Below are 14,405 nucleotides of genomic sequence, written 5' to 3' on the forward strand. Positions count from 1 at the left end.
AGTTTTGCTAGCATAGTCTTTGTATTCACGCCAAGAAACATTATGGACATGAACATTATCTATACAGATACTCCGCAGAGAAAAAACATTTAATGCCAGTGAGGAATAAACTGGAAACATAAGCTAATGTAAGTTTTCACATTGCTTTTACATGTGGTCAAGAAACTCACACTGCATGGCAATAGTAACTTATGTGTTGAAAGGATCAAAATTTGCTTGGGTAATTTATTGTTTGATAATGTTTAGAGTCACAACTATGAAGTCAAGAAAATTTCTTAATTATCATTAAAGTTTTCAAATTTTATCACCTAGTTGTTATGTTTTGCAACTTCTGCATATTTAATTAATTCAAAAAAAAGTCCAAATATATGGGTGTAGTTCAAGTTTACTTTAAGCGAGGTGTGCATGTATCATGTGGTAGCATATTTTAAAAATTAACATATCTTTACTTTGCCTGGCAGGTGAGACTTGTGGCTGTGAAACAATCTCAGGTTCTGGGGTCTCCTCCGTGCTGGTTGTAAGAGTTGACTCTGAGAGGAACTGACTCTGACAGCTCTGGATGCCTTTCTTCTCCTTTTCTCTCTCTGGATCTACTTTGATCCCTTTCTTTTTTTTTCTTTTTCCTGTTCCTTCTCCCTTTCACACCATTCTTTTTCTCCTTCACATTCTTTCTCTCCATCTCTTTCCTCCTTTTACTTCTAGTTGTGCATCTTGATCTTGGGATGGGGCACTTAGATCACAGGAGTATCCTCTCATTAATCCTTCTACTGCTCCCTTTATGATCTGATCTCTCTTCTTGGTTTCCTCATCTACAATATCATGCGACAAATTCTCTGTTTTCGTATCTGTGTTGACTCCTTTCTTTTTGGCCTTCCATTCATCCAGCTGAGCTTTGGTCTTTGTATCTGCTTTTACAAGCAGCTTTTCGTCTCCTGCTTGAAGTTCATTCAATAACCTCAATACATGCAGAGTAGTTTCTGGTTCTTTATACTCACAGAAGCCGAATGCTTACAATTTTTCTGAAGCTTGTTGAACTCTGTTCCAGCTTAAAACCAAGCCGCATTTCATAAGTAGCTGCCTGATTAACATATCAGAAACTTTAGCAGACATGTTGTCCACAAATTCTATTGTAGTAGAACCACTGATTTTGACACTTTCATGTTTTCTTTTTCCAATATGCTTACAACCAGAGGTTGGTACAAACATGTGTTTGTCCTCTATTGGACAACAGTTCATGATGTTTAGCATGGAGTCAGTTGTGGCATCATTTAGTACATTTCTAAATTCACTTTCATATGGCTTAATTGCAGGGGATGTGGCATGCAAATAGTGGATGGATCTCCAATCAAGTTGTATTTGCCTCAGCCACTCATGTTCCCACATGCTAGTCCTCCTGTTTTTACCACAGACAAGCTCAATGTGGCTTGTTAGTTGTTGTATTTCACCTGTTATGGATGTCAATTTCACAGGAGCTATCTTTTCTGCAGTACAGTATAAGTTTTCAGTTGAAGATCCACAGGCTTCAGTTTCATATCTTTGAAATGCCATCCAAACTAATTTTGTGAATGACTAAAACAGTGTCTAATTCCATTTTACTTAATTTGTTGTTCACTTCTGGCATAAGCCGTATTGGTTGTCGATTGTTAATTTTCACACTTTAAATTTCAAGGCTGCACAATCCTGTGTCACTCTCATCATTATCAGAGTTTTCATCAACAGCATGTAGATTAGTGCTCTTGTCAAACCGCAACTTGATGTTTTATCTTGCTCTCTTTTCTGTTTAGTCCATCTATTTTTGTCTGCCCAATATGTTCTTTGTATATGACCTATTTTGTTGCATTTTCTGCAAGTTTCACCTTTAAAACTGCATTTGTTTGGGGTATGTGAGCCCCTGCCACAATGGTAACATGAGTTATTTGGCCAGGCCAGTTTCTGTTTAGATGATGCAATTTTGTTTACACTCACTTCCATTGTTGACTGCATTTCAATTGCATCTCTGTTGGTGGTTTCCATTGAAACAGCGATTTCCACTGCTTGTTTGAATGTCAGCTATGCTTCAGTTAGGAGTTGTTTTTGAATGTCAGCTGTGCTTCAGTTAGGAGTTGTTTTTGAAGGTCAGATGTGCTTCAGTTAGGAGTTGACATTCTTTTAAGATTCTACAAATTAAACAATCTCTTAGTGTATTATTAAGACCAGTCCCAAAGTAACAACGCTCAGACAATCTCCTCAATTCACCTACATACACTGAAATGGGCTCCCTTTCTTTTTAATTCTGCTTGTGAAACTTAGTGTTTTGCAATTAACAATGGCTTTGGTTCTAAGTGTTATAGTTTTATACTAGTGGTAAAGCTCATTTCTGATGGTTTGGTTGAAGCAGTCAAACATCGAAGCAAACTCTATGCCTTTAACCCTAATGTACTTAGCAAAATTGGCACTCGTTTCATGTTTGTTATTTCATTTCCATCAAAATACTCTTCCAATGTTTCAGTGCACGTGAGCCAAGTACCCAATGAGTAATTAAATTAGTCAGTCTTTCTGATGTACCCAGACATTTCTGATTTTCTTTTAAATGATTAATCTCACTCAGTACTCACTCTTTATGAACCCTGAAATCTTCTGCTTTCTGATTTTAAACAAACTTGATCATGTCTTCCCTTCTGAAAACTGTCTCTCCACTGTGCTAAAGTGCTTTTTAGTTTGAATGCCTGGCTGCACTCAAACAGGTTGGTAGTCACCTCAGGTTTGTTTTAAAAATACCTCATTACCAATGTTATGCTTTGTAGCTTCCAAATATTAAATTAATTCAAAGAAACTCACGGGAGTTCAAAATATGGGTGAAGTTTGAGTTTACTTTAAGCGAGGCATGCACGTAGCATGTGGTAGCGTGGCGACACATGCAATTAACATATTTTTACATATAACTTAATTAATTATTTAAATAAACAAGAATATTTAATCAAACAATATATATATTCAAGATTTCTCAAATATTATTGAAATATCAAATACACAACTAATTGTGTCTGAATGTTACATTGAACAGATGTGTTGTGATGTTCTGTGTGTTATATCTAATTATATTTCATTCAATGATTCTCAAGAAACAAATACTTGGAAGAATGATAGCTTTGCTATGTTACATTTGAGATAGTCCATATTCCACAGATCATAATAATATATTTACTAATTGAATGCTTACAATATATTAACCTTTATCTCTGCAATGGTGCATATGAGTACAAGTCAAAGTAGAGTTTATTATCAAATGTGCAAGTACACGTAAGCATAGATATAATGAAACACCAACTTGCAGCATAACAGACAAAGAGCATTATAAAGCAGCATTCACAAGTAAAACAAATTAAACACAAATTATACACAGTTTTTAGAAGAAAGAACACAATTAGAACAAAAAAGGTTAATTATAGGGCAAAGTGATCAAAGTGGTTATGGCATAACTAAACTGTACTGATTACAAGTCAGAGTATGAAATGGACATGTGTGCATATGCATGAGAGATAGTGAGAGAAGGATGCATGGAACAAATAGAATGTTTGATTGTGGGTTGACAAGAGAGCATTTGAATGAGGAAGAGAGTGCCAATGTGTCTGAATAAGTGTGTTTGTTTCGTAGAAGTTGTGATGTTGTCATCAATTAACTGAACTCTGAAAACTTTAACTAATTTCTCAATCACACTTTATTTACAAGTTCAAGTTTAATTATTATTCAACCACACATGAAAACCCATGAATACAGTCTAATGAAACAGCGTTCCTCCGAGGCCAAGGTGCAAAATACAGCACAAGGCACATGTAGCACAAATAAGATACCAGTAAACGAACAGCCACACAAAAAGATATGTATAATCCAAGTGTCTGAGTGGCATGAGCTGTAATTTGATGGTGCATGGGTATTGTCAGCAAAAAAAGCAATTCTCAGCAGCCTGCATATGAACATATGACTGCACACACAAAATCCAGCTGGTCTTTCACCAAATAAACACTGGAGGGTAGCACTGATGGAAGGGGTCAGCATGGACGCCACGCCATACTGCCTCCAGCGTCTCCCCTCCTGGACTGCTGTAACAGGCAACCACGCAGCACGAGGCCCAGTCCTAGTTACAACTAAGGCCATGCAGCTCCCCCACAGTCGGCCTCACTAATAAACCAGTGATCTGGACTTGCAATATTGGACATTACCAATGTCCAACAGGGTCTTGCAATCGCAAGAAAAGCATCCGAGACAATCACTCCCTGTTAGGCTGCACACGGCCTACGTGCGCCAAGCCCAATGCCTTTCTGTAGCACGCAGCAACATGGCCCGCACCAAGTCCAGCTCCTCCAGCTTCTCTGCCAATGAGCAACTTGCTGATGGGGTGGACTTGTAGCACTTGAATCCCTTAAGGTCCAGCACTGTCTTGTGATCATAAAAAGGACAAAAGTGCCTTTGGTTGGCCCCAGAGAGGACACTGCATCTGAGTTTGTCACCATCCCACTGGAAGTGCCTTCCTTGTGCACATGCACATGGCCCATCATCAAACTGTTCTAAAGTTGAACAAAGAAATGATATTTTTATATAGAATTTGACCAGTTGGATACAGATATTGACCAATTGGTACCTTGTGGATGTTCAAATTCCTTATTTCCATTATCAATCATCAATCACACTACAGTAATACAGGTTTGAATAGCCAATAGAATTTACACATTAAAGGCCAATAGTACTTAAAGATCAGTAAGGTAACTGACTAATAGCAAGTGTCACCCAAGATTTCTTTGTTTGTGTCTTTATCTTGTCTTGGTATGCCAAATGACTGTGACTCCATGTGGTGCAAAGGGAAATTACGCTCTTCAAAGACCTCTCTTGCCTGGATTGACTGAACATTATCTGTAAACTATTCTTGCCTGGGCATTACCTTAACCGTTGCCCTGTAAGGTGTGAATGTAGCTGAATCAAAAGATGGTAGAAGTTATTTAGTGTTAATTGTTGATGGCTGACCACCATGTATTGGGTGAGGTCATGGTATTTTTGGAGTAATGCACAAAATGCTGGAGAAACTCAGCAGTTCAGGCGGCATCTATGGAGGGAAATAGACAGTCAACATTTTGGGTCAAGACCTTTCTATAATCCCGAGGAAAGGTCTGGACTCAAAACATCAACTGTCCATTCCCCTCCATCGATGCTGCATGACATGCTGAGTTCCTCCAGCATTTTGTGTGTTGCTCGAGATTTCCAGCACCTGCAGTCTTTCTTGTGTTGCCATATTCCCTAGTGTGTTGGCATCCTAGCATTTCAGCAGCCATTATGCAGGTATGTAGCAACATGCAGCACTTAAGCACCACTGCTGCAACTTATAGAATGAGTGTCTAAGTTCTAAGGGTTCACTTCTGACATTGCAACCACGAAGCCAAAGCCTACGTTTATGCAAAATTACAGCATGCCAATTAATTTGCAAGTGTTGAAGCAAATAAAATGCAACATTCCAGAACTAAATATGGAAATACTATTTCATAAATAATGCACTTGGAGGTAAAATATGACCATCACTTTTGAAAAGAGCAAAATACACCACAAAATTCTGTTTTAATGCTCCTGAAATATAGGATAGTACAGCACAGTACAGGCTTTTTGGCCCATGATGTTGTACAGATCAGAGAAAAATTTTAGACCCTTGGCCACTATAAAAGCCATTTGATCCAAGTGGTTTACTTGAAAACTAACAGGAGACACACATTACAGCTTACAACAGGAGTGAATGGCAAATGAATTAAAATGGAATTAGACACTGGTTCCACACACAAAATGCTGGAGGAATTCAGCAGGCCAGCCTGCACCTATGGAAAAGAGTATAGTTGATGTTTCAGCCGAAACACCGATTTACTCTTTTCCATAGATGCTGCCTGGCAGGCTGAGCTGCTCCAGCATTTTGTGTATGTTGCTTAGATTTCCAGCACCTGCAGATTTTCGCTTGTTTGTGATTAGACGCTGGCTCGCTGTTTCAGTCATTCCAAAGGTGGGCTTGAACAGTATTTCTAATATACTCTCTGTATACTCACGGCTATGTCGCCACCCACAGCTCCAATCTGCTTATTAAATTTGCTGACAAGACTACACTGATTGGCCTAATCTCAAATAATAATGAGACAGCCTACAGAGAAGAAGTCATCACCCTGACACAGTGGTGTCAAGAAAACCACCACTCCCTCAATGTTGTAAAAACAAAGGAGCTGGTTGTGGACTACAGGATGAATGGAGACAGGTTAACCCATATTGACATCAATTGATCTGGTATGAGAGGATGGACAGCTTTAAGTTCCTCAGTGTAAACATCACCGAGGATCTCACATGGTCTGTACATACTGGCTGTGTGGTGAAAAAGGCACAACAGCGCCTCTTTCACCTCAGATAGTTGAAGAAGTTTGGTATGAGCCCCCAAGTCCTAAGAACTTTCTACAGGAGCACAATTGAGAGCATCCTGACTGGCTGCATCATTGCCTGGTTTGGGAACTCAATTGCAGGACTCTGCAGAGAGTGGTGTGGACAGCCCAGCACATCTGTAGATGTGAACTTCCACGATTCAGGACATTTACAAAGGCAGGTGTGTAAAAATCATTGGGGACCTGAGTCACCCCAACCACAAACTGTTCCAGCTGCTACTATCCGGGAAACAGTACTGCAGCATAAAAGCCAGGACCAAATGGCTCCAGGACAGCTTCTCCCACCAGGCATCAGACTGATTAATTCATGCTGACACAACTGTATTTTTATTGTTATACTGACTGTCTTGTTCTACATATTATTTACTATAAAGAACTATAAATTGCACATTGCACATTTAGGCAGAGATGTAACATAAAGATTTTTACTCCTCATGTACATAAAGGATGTAAGTAATAAGGTCAATTCAATTCAATTCAATTCAAGATACTGAACAAAAGCCTGCAGATATCCAACTAAGAATGAATAAACTCATCTTGGGTTCCAGCTGAGTACAGATATCAATTTTAATCTACGTTTCAATGACAAACTCTGCAATCTTCATCAGGGATCATGCCTGGGCATGTCTCATCTGGTGGTACTTATATCCCCATCATCTGTCCCTCCTGATTGTTTAGTCCTCGTCTAACCAGGTTTCTGCTGTCCCACCTTGCTTGCAATAGAATTCCAGTTCTTACTTCGAGCAGGACCTTCGTCTTTGCGAAATTTCTGGGACTGCCTGGTGAAGGATGCCTTTGAAATAGAACTAGACAAAAAGAATTTTAACAAAGACGAAGGTCTCACTCTAAGTAAGAACTGGAATTCTATTGTATGCAAGGTGGAATAATGGAATCCTGATTGGATGAGGACTAATCAATCAAGAGGGACAGACGATGGGGGTCTAGACGTGCCTAGGCATCATCCTTAATGAAGGTGGCAGTGTTTGTCATTGAAAACGTTGTTTAAAATTGATCCCTGTACCTGGCTGGAAGCCTGAGAAGATTTTGTTCGTTATATAGCCGGAAAAGCACTAGATCCTTTTTCATCCAGTTTATACTAGAGAAAAGATAACTCCGGTGGGAATGACATTTGTAACAGTGAAATACAACATCCAACAAGCCACATTGGCTTGTATATAGTAAAAACAGCAGGGCCAGCATTGTGAGATCATAATTGGCTGAGACAACTCCAACTTGATTGGAGATCCATCCACCATTTGCAATAGAATCAATTGAAAATGAATTAAAAAGGTATTGGATAATGCCACAGCAGTGTTCAAGGGTGGCATTGGAAAACTGAAACTTATCAATGATAAAATAGTGTTAAATGAAAATGTCAAGACAATGTTTTACAAAGCCCATCTGGTTCCTTATACCATCTGTGATAAAGTGGCCAGTGAGCTAGATTGCATAGAGGCTGAAGTAATTCTTTCCAAGGTTGAGTGGAGCCCATGGCCAATGCCAGTGACACAATAGATAAAAAGAATGAGTCTGTTAGGATATGTGGCGATTTTAAGGTCACTATCAACTCAGTACTGACAGTGCCGTAGATCAATACCCTCTGCCCAGGATAGAGGATATCTTTGCAAACATGTCTGGAGGAAAACACTTCAGCAAAGTGGACTGAGCTGAGACCTATCTACCAATAACTCACCAGCTATTCTGCTCCTGGGTCATCCCCTGTATTCATGCTTGGATCTCCTCAAACTCAATCTCAGAAGGAGTATGAATGACAAAAGGCTGAGACTAACTGAGGGCTCCTCAAACAAGGAGGTTTAATGATTCACTCCTGGACAAGCAATCCTGGTGAGGGACTACAGAGGTGATCAAAAGTGGGTACTTGGACAAACTAAGGACAGAACTGGACCACTCTCCTACACAGTGAAGATTGCATCTGATGTCATCTGGAGACGACATATCAATCAGTTGAGAAGAGGAGTCAATTGGTATATTTTATTTGTGAAAGAAGGCTCCAAGTCAAGGTTGTACGTACAGCACAGGCTCACGATCAAGCATACTTTTCTTCAGCCAATGATTGGTGTGTCAAGGCTGACCTGGATGGGAAAGGCAGTTTCCCAGAGCAAATAGCTTTCACAACATTGCGTCCAGATATAATCGTATGGTCTGACACCAGTAGAGAAGTGGTTATTGGTGAACTCACAGTCCCCTGGGAAGACAACATCGATGAAGCCCATGAGCGCAAGTTAACCAAGTATGCAGAATTAAGATCAGAGTGCAGAGACAGAGGGTGGAAGGTCCCATGCTATCCATTCGAAGTAGGCTGCCGTGGGTTTATTGTGTTCACTCTCCAGAAGTGGCTGCGTGACCTTGGCTTCATTGGAAGAGAGATCAAGTCAATCAGCAGGGCTGTAGCTGAGGCAGCAGAGAAAGGATCAGCATGGGTGTGGACCAAGTATGTCCAGAGGGGCAGATAGTCAGACAGTGTATACATATCTTGCAAACCCTTCAGTAGTTGCATAGACACCTGAAGAGCAGACTATCTGTTGGATGGAAGTGACCAACAACTCTGATAGAGGCAGATGCCAAGTTTTTAAGCTCACCAGTGGGAGGTGGTGCTTTAGCACTGCTGGCCCACCACCTCGAGGGAGTCTTGATCATAAGCGGGCCGAAACTCCTGAAGACAGGTGGCAGATCAACTGATGATCCCAATGGTGATAGCACAGGACAGTTAACATCTTAGTCCATGTGTATTTTGTAACTCTAAGAAAGATGTGCAGTGTTGTTAGAACCACTAACTTCAGTCCCAGAGTCAACACATGAAGGAGGCTCCAGAACCTGAGACTGTTTCAAAGTCACAAGTCTCACTTGCCAAGCAGTGACCCCACCCCCTTGTCAGGAAAGACATTATCCCATAAGAGTAAGAAATGCACCACAGTGGTTAATTTTTTTAGGCCTAAATGGGACAATTTAAAAATTCCCTCCCCTCCCTTCCCCTATCCCAGTTTCACTCTGCCCCCTCCCCCAGCTGCCTACTACCTCCCTCATGGTTCCGCCTCCTTCTACTACCCATTGTGTTTTCCCCTATTCCTTCTTCACCTTTCCTGTCTATCACCTCCCTGCTTCCCCTCCCCCACCCCTTTATCTTTCCCCTTACTGGTTTTTCACCTGGAACCTACCAGCCTTCTTCTTCCCACCCTCCCCCCGCCTTCTTTATAGGGCCTCTGCCCCTTCCCTCTTCAGTCCTGTCGAAGGGTTCCAGCCCGAAACGTTGACTGACTGTTTCCATGGATGCTGCCCAACCTGCTGAGTTCCTCCAGCGTGTTGTGAGTGTTAATTTAAAAATTACACTGCTGAGGATATCTCTATAGTAGTTGCATTGTATAGTATACAGTATATACACATACATATATACTATATGTATATTAATTGAGATACATTCTAAATTGATTTGGAGTTTATAGTTCAGCGGGGGGAGCGTTGTGTATTTAATATTTCAGTTGAGTATTACTGTAGGTATATTATTTGATTAAGCATTCTTTGCTGTATACATAATTAATTATGTGTTATATGTAAAAGTAGATGAATGCCACATGTCATTATGCTACCACACCATAAGTGTTCACCTCACTAAAAGTTAAAATGAAACATACACACTCTCCAGGGCTCCTGTCTTTTTCTTTTCATTAGTTTTACGCTTTGGAGTTACAAAACATATCGGCTCGCTACTGCAGAAGTCACAATATTGCAGTTTAAGTAAGCACCATTTTAAAATTATTTTAAGACTGATTTAAAACTTAAGGAAGATTCAGAATACAGTACTAGGGGAACTAGGGGATAAGTAATGTTGTTCCGTCATTCAAGAAAGACTAAGTATAAGCCAGGAAGTTATAGGCTTGGTGTGCCTGGCGTCAGTAGTGGATAAATTATTGGAAGAAGACCAGGACATATAAGTATTTGGATAGACAGGGCCTGATTAGGGTTAATCAACATGATTTTGTATGTGGTAGGCCATGTTGAAACAATCTGATAGTTTTTCAAGGATGTTACTAGGAAAGTTGATGAGGGAAATGCAGTAGGATTTTGTCTATTTGGACTTTAGCAAGGCTTTTGATAAAGTCCCACGAGAGGCTGGTCCAGAAAGTTAGGTTGATTGGAATTCAGGATGAAGCAGTAAATTGGATTGAACATTGCCTTCGTGGGAGAAACAGAGAGTGGCAGTAGATGGTTGCTTCTCTGACTGGAGGCCTGTGACTAGTTGTGTGTTGTTTATAATCTATATTAATGATTTGGATGAAAATGTGCTAAAATGGATCAGTGAATTTGCAAATTACATTAAGATTGGGGATGTAGTGGACAGCAAGGAAGCCTATCAAATCTTACAGTGGGATCTGGACCAGCTCGAAAAATGAACTGAAAAATGGTAGATGGAATTTAATGTGGACAAGTGTGAGGTGTTGCACCTAGAGAAGACAAACCAGGGTAGGAGATACAAAATGAACAGTAGAGCACTGAGGAGTGCGGTAAAACAAGGGGATCTGGGAATACAGATCCATAATTCCTTGAAAGTGCACCAAAGGTAGATAGGGCCATAAAAAGAGATTTAAGCCCATTGGCCTTCATAAATCAAAGTATTGAGTACAAGAGTTGAAGTTGTATAAGATGTTATGGAATATTGTGTGCGGTTCTGGATACCTACCTACAGGAAATAATCAATAAGATTGAAAGAGTACAGAGAACATTTACAAGCATGTTGCCAGGACTTGAGGACCTGAGTTATAGGGAAAGTTTGAACAGGTTAAGATTTTAATCCGCAGAGCATTGGAAAATGAAGGGAGATTTGATAGAGGCATACAAAATGTGGGGAATAGATAGGTTAAAAGCAAGCAAGCTTTATCCACTGAGTTTAGATGAGACTAGAACTAGAGGTTATACTTTATATTTTATTGTCGCCCAACAATTGATACTAGAATGTACAATCGTATTAGCAATATTTGATTCGGCACTTCCCGCTCCCTGGATTACAAATCGATAGTAAATATTAAAAATTTAAATTATAAATCATAAATAGAAAATAGAAAAATGGAAAGTAAGGTAGTGCAAAAAAAACCAAGAGGCAGGTCGGATATTTGGAGGGTAAGGCCCAGATCCGGGTCAGGATCCGTTCGGCAGTCTTATCACAGTTGGAAAGAAGCTGTTCCCAAATCTGGCCGTACAAGTCTTCAAGTTCCTGAGCCTTCTCCTGGAGGGAAGAGAGATGAAAAGTGTGTTGGCTGGGTGGGTTGTGTCTTTGATTATCCTGGCAGCACTGCTCCGACAGCGTGCGGTGTAAAGTGAGTCCAAGGACGGAAGATTGGTTTGTGTAGTTGTGGAAGATTGGTTAAGGATGAAAGGTGAACATTTTAACAGGAACCTGAGGAGGAACATCTTCACTCAGAGGGTGGTGAGAGTGTTGAACAAGCTGCCAGCAGAAGTGGTGGATGAGGGTTCAATTGCAACACTTAAAAGAGAATTTTGGACAATTATGTGAATGGGACAGGTATGGAGGGGTCCGGGTGTGGTTTGATGGGACTAGGCAGAATAATAGTTTGGCATGGACTAATTGGGCTGAGGGGCATGTAACAATGCTGTAGTGTTCTATGACCCATGCAGGAATAAGTTTAACGCATTACCAAATTTCTGTTTTATGTTTAACTCTGCAAAGCCCTAGTATTAGCTCTTCACTCTTTGCTGCTTCCAAACTCTCTCCTTAATTGCTCTTAAGACCATTTATTGGATTGTTTACTTTCTTTTACTTATTGTGATTACCTTTGTAATGCTTTGCTGATCTGTATATTATTTCATTTATCTTACATGGAAATGTAGTGCATGACATGAATGATTATATAAAGTTAGGAAACAGTCACTGTTTTAAGTACTTAAGTATATCAATACTTACTCCCTTCATTGGAAGTATATGCAGTGCCAGAGATGGTAAAACTGAATGTCATATATGGCAGTATGCTTTGTTATCTTGGCTTTGGTACTTAAACCTTTCATATTTGCTCATTAAAAAATTATGTAAGTCAAAAAGTTGGGACACAACCTAAATAGGTAGTTTAGGGTTTAGGATCTTATATGTGTGTGTATATATATATATTAGGATTCTTACAAATCATCTGAACCTCCCTATGCCTTTGATGCCTTTTTACTTTTAGAAAAATGTTAGTCGGTAAAGGGATTCAAAGAAGCTTCAAATAAAATCAGAAAACGCTGATAAAGACTGTAATGACACTCGGAGGTGAATAGCCTCAGTCACTACACTTTAAATCACTAATGAAGAGAGGCAGACCATGCAATGTCTTTTAATCTGCTTTTTACTCAAGGTTAGCCTATGCACCATTCAGGATATCTCCAAGGCCCTCACCGGAGATTGATGGGCAAACATGTTAAAACATCCCGAAATTCAGTTCATTGCCAACCATAAGAGGCAAAAGCTAATGCAGTAGATCGCATCATTGTAGCTAAACTTGAACCAACAATGGTAAGAATAAGTACGAATCAGAAAATCCTTTAACAAAAGTGGTAATTGAAAAGTTACGTATCCCATCTGCAATCCCTGCCAAAACAGGATTATTCAAGTTTGAATGTTCCTTCATTAACTATCAAACAAGAGAAAATCTGCTGATGCTGGAAATCCAAGCAACACACACAAAATGCTGGAGGAACTCAGCAGTCCAGGCAGCATCTATGGAAAAGAGTACAGAGGCGGTTCGGACCGAAACCCTTCCACATCTCGGCCTAGCTAATCGCTGTTCGATAGCTCTGCGCTTGACAATCTGGCCTGCCTCGATAGCTCCATCAGCTACTTGCTGCCCTGTTTGAGTAAAATGGCGGCGATGATGGAGAGTAGAGGTTTTGATATTAGTCTTGCAGCGTTACAGCGACAGGATCCGTACATTTTTCATATTGTGGATGTGGCCAGCCAGGTAGCACTATATACCTTCAGCCAGAGAGACAATGAATGGGTGAGTTTAAGTGTCAGGAAAGGCCAGTTCAGGGGTGTTTTGAAATGTACCTATAAGCGTCTTCCTCAGAGTTGCGGAAAGGACTGTTGCATTGGGCAGTGCGGTACTTTGAAACCCGTTAATTTTTTACTCTCATGTTAAAATTTGTTTTTAAAATTAAAGAATTAAGCAAACGCTTAGATCACTTTTAAAATATTACCCTTGACAGACTTGAAATGTTTCCATTTCCCGTTTCTATCTTAAGAAAAATAAGGAATATTTCCCAAGTCTTCTGTTGTTGATGTAGACATACTGTTTGTGTTAAATCTCGTTAATTGCACTAAGAGGAGTGCTCTGAAAATAAACCTTGAAGGGCAAATAATCCAGATGTATTCAAGGAGTGAATGTATGTAAGTATAAACTTCATTCCCTGCAACAAAATACCCAGGAATAGAATCATCCTATTCAAGTAGTCTTATTTGGACAGCACAGGAGGACACATACATTTTTTTTTGTCAAACAACTTCAAGTAATTAGATCTATCAGTTTGTTTTAGCCCTTTATTTAACAGTTTGTAAAATAGTCTGTGCCAAGGGGTCAATTTTATACTGTCCATAGTTACAACCATTGTGGAAAAGATACAGGAGCCTGAAGACCTCAAGTGATGTTTTAGGAACAGCTTTTTCCCCTCTGTCATGAGATTACAGTACGGTCCACGTGCACTACCTCATTTTTTTTCTGCACTATTTACTTATTTTGGTAATGTATAGTCATTTTTATCAACACTCACAACACGCTGGAGGAACTCAGCAGGTCAGGCAGCATCAGTGGAAAAGATCAGTCGACGTTTCGGGCCGGAACCCTTCGTCGGGATGCTTTGACCCCAGCATCTGCAGATTATTTTGTGTTTAGTCATTTTTATGCCTTGCGCTGTACTACTGCAAAACAACCTGTCCGTGATAATAAACCTGATTCTGATTCCATG

General features: G+C 40.0%; 2 protein-coding genes across 4 annotated transcripts in view; one reads left to right on the top strand and one right to left on the bottom strand.

Moving 5' to 3' along the window:
• Positions 1-14,405, bottom strand: part of cacna1c (calcium channel, voltage-dependent, L type, alpha 1C subunit) — a 687,918-nt gene that overhangs the window by 645,740 nt on the left and 27,773 nt on the right. The gene's annotated exons all lie outside the window — the stretch shown is intronic.
• dcp1b (decapping mRNA 1B) overlaps positions 13,299-14,405 on the top strand; it is a 70,534-nt gene continuing 69,427 nt past the window's right edge. The window contains exon 1 of one of the 2 annotated variants that reach the window (XM_072267753.1): positions 13,299-13,441. In XM_072267753.1, the coding sequence (XP_072123854.1) occupies positions 13,304-13,441 (138 nt within the window). In that variant the 5' untranslated portion in view covers positions 13,299-13,303. The remainder of the gene's footprint in view (positions 13,442-14,405) is intronic. The other variant, XM_072267754.1, reaches the window with a different exon arrangement.

This window comes from Mobula birostris, chromosome 9 (assembly GCF_030028105.1).
Source record: "Mobula birostris isolate sMobBir1 chromosome 9, sMobBir1.hap1, whole genome shotgun sequence".
Classification (NCBI taxonomy): domain Eukaryota; kingdom Metazoa; phylum Chordata; class Chondrichthyes; order Myliobatiformes; family Myliobatidae; genus Mobula; species Mobula birostris.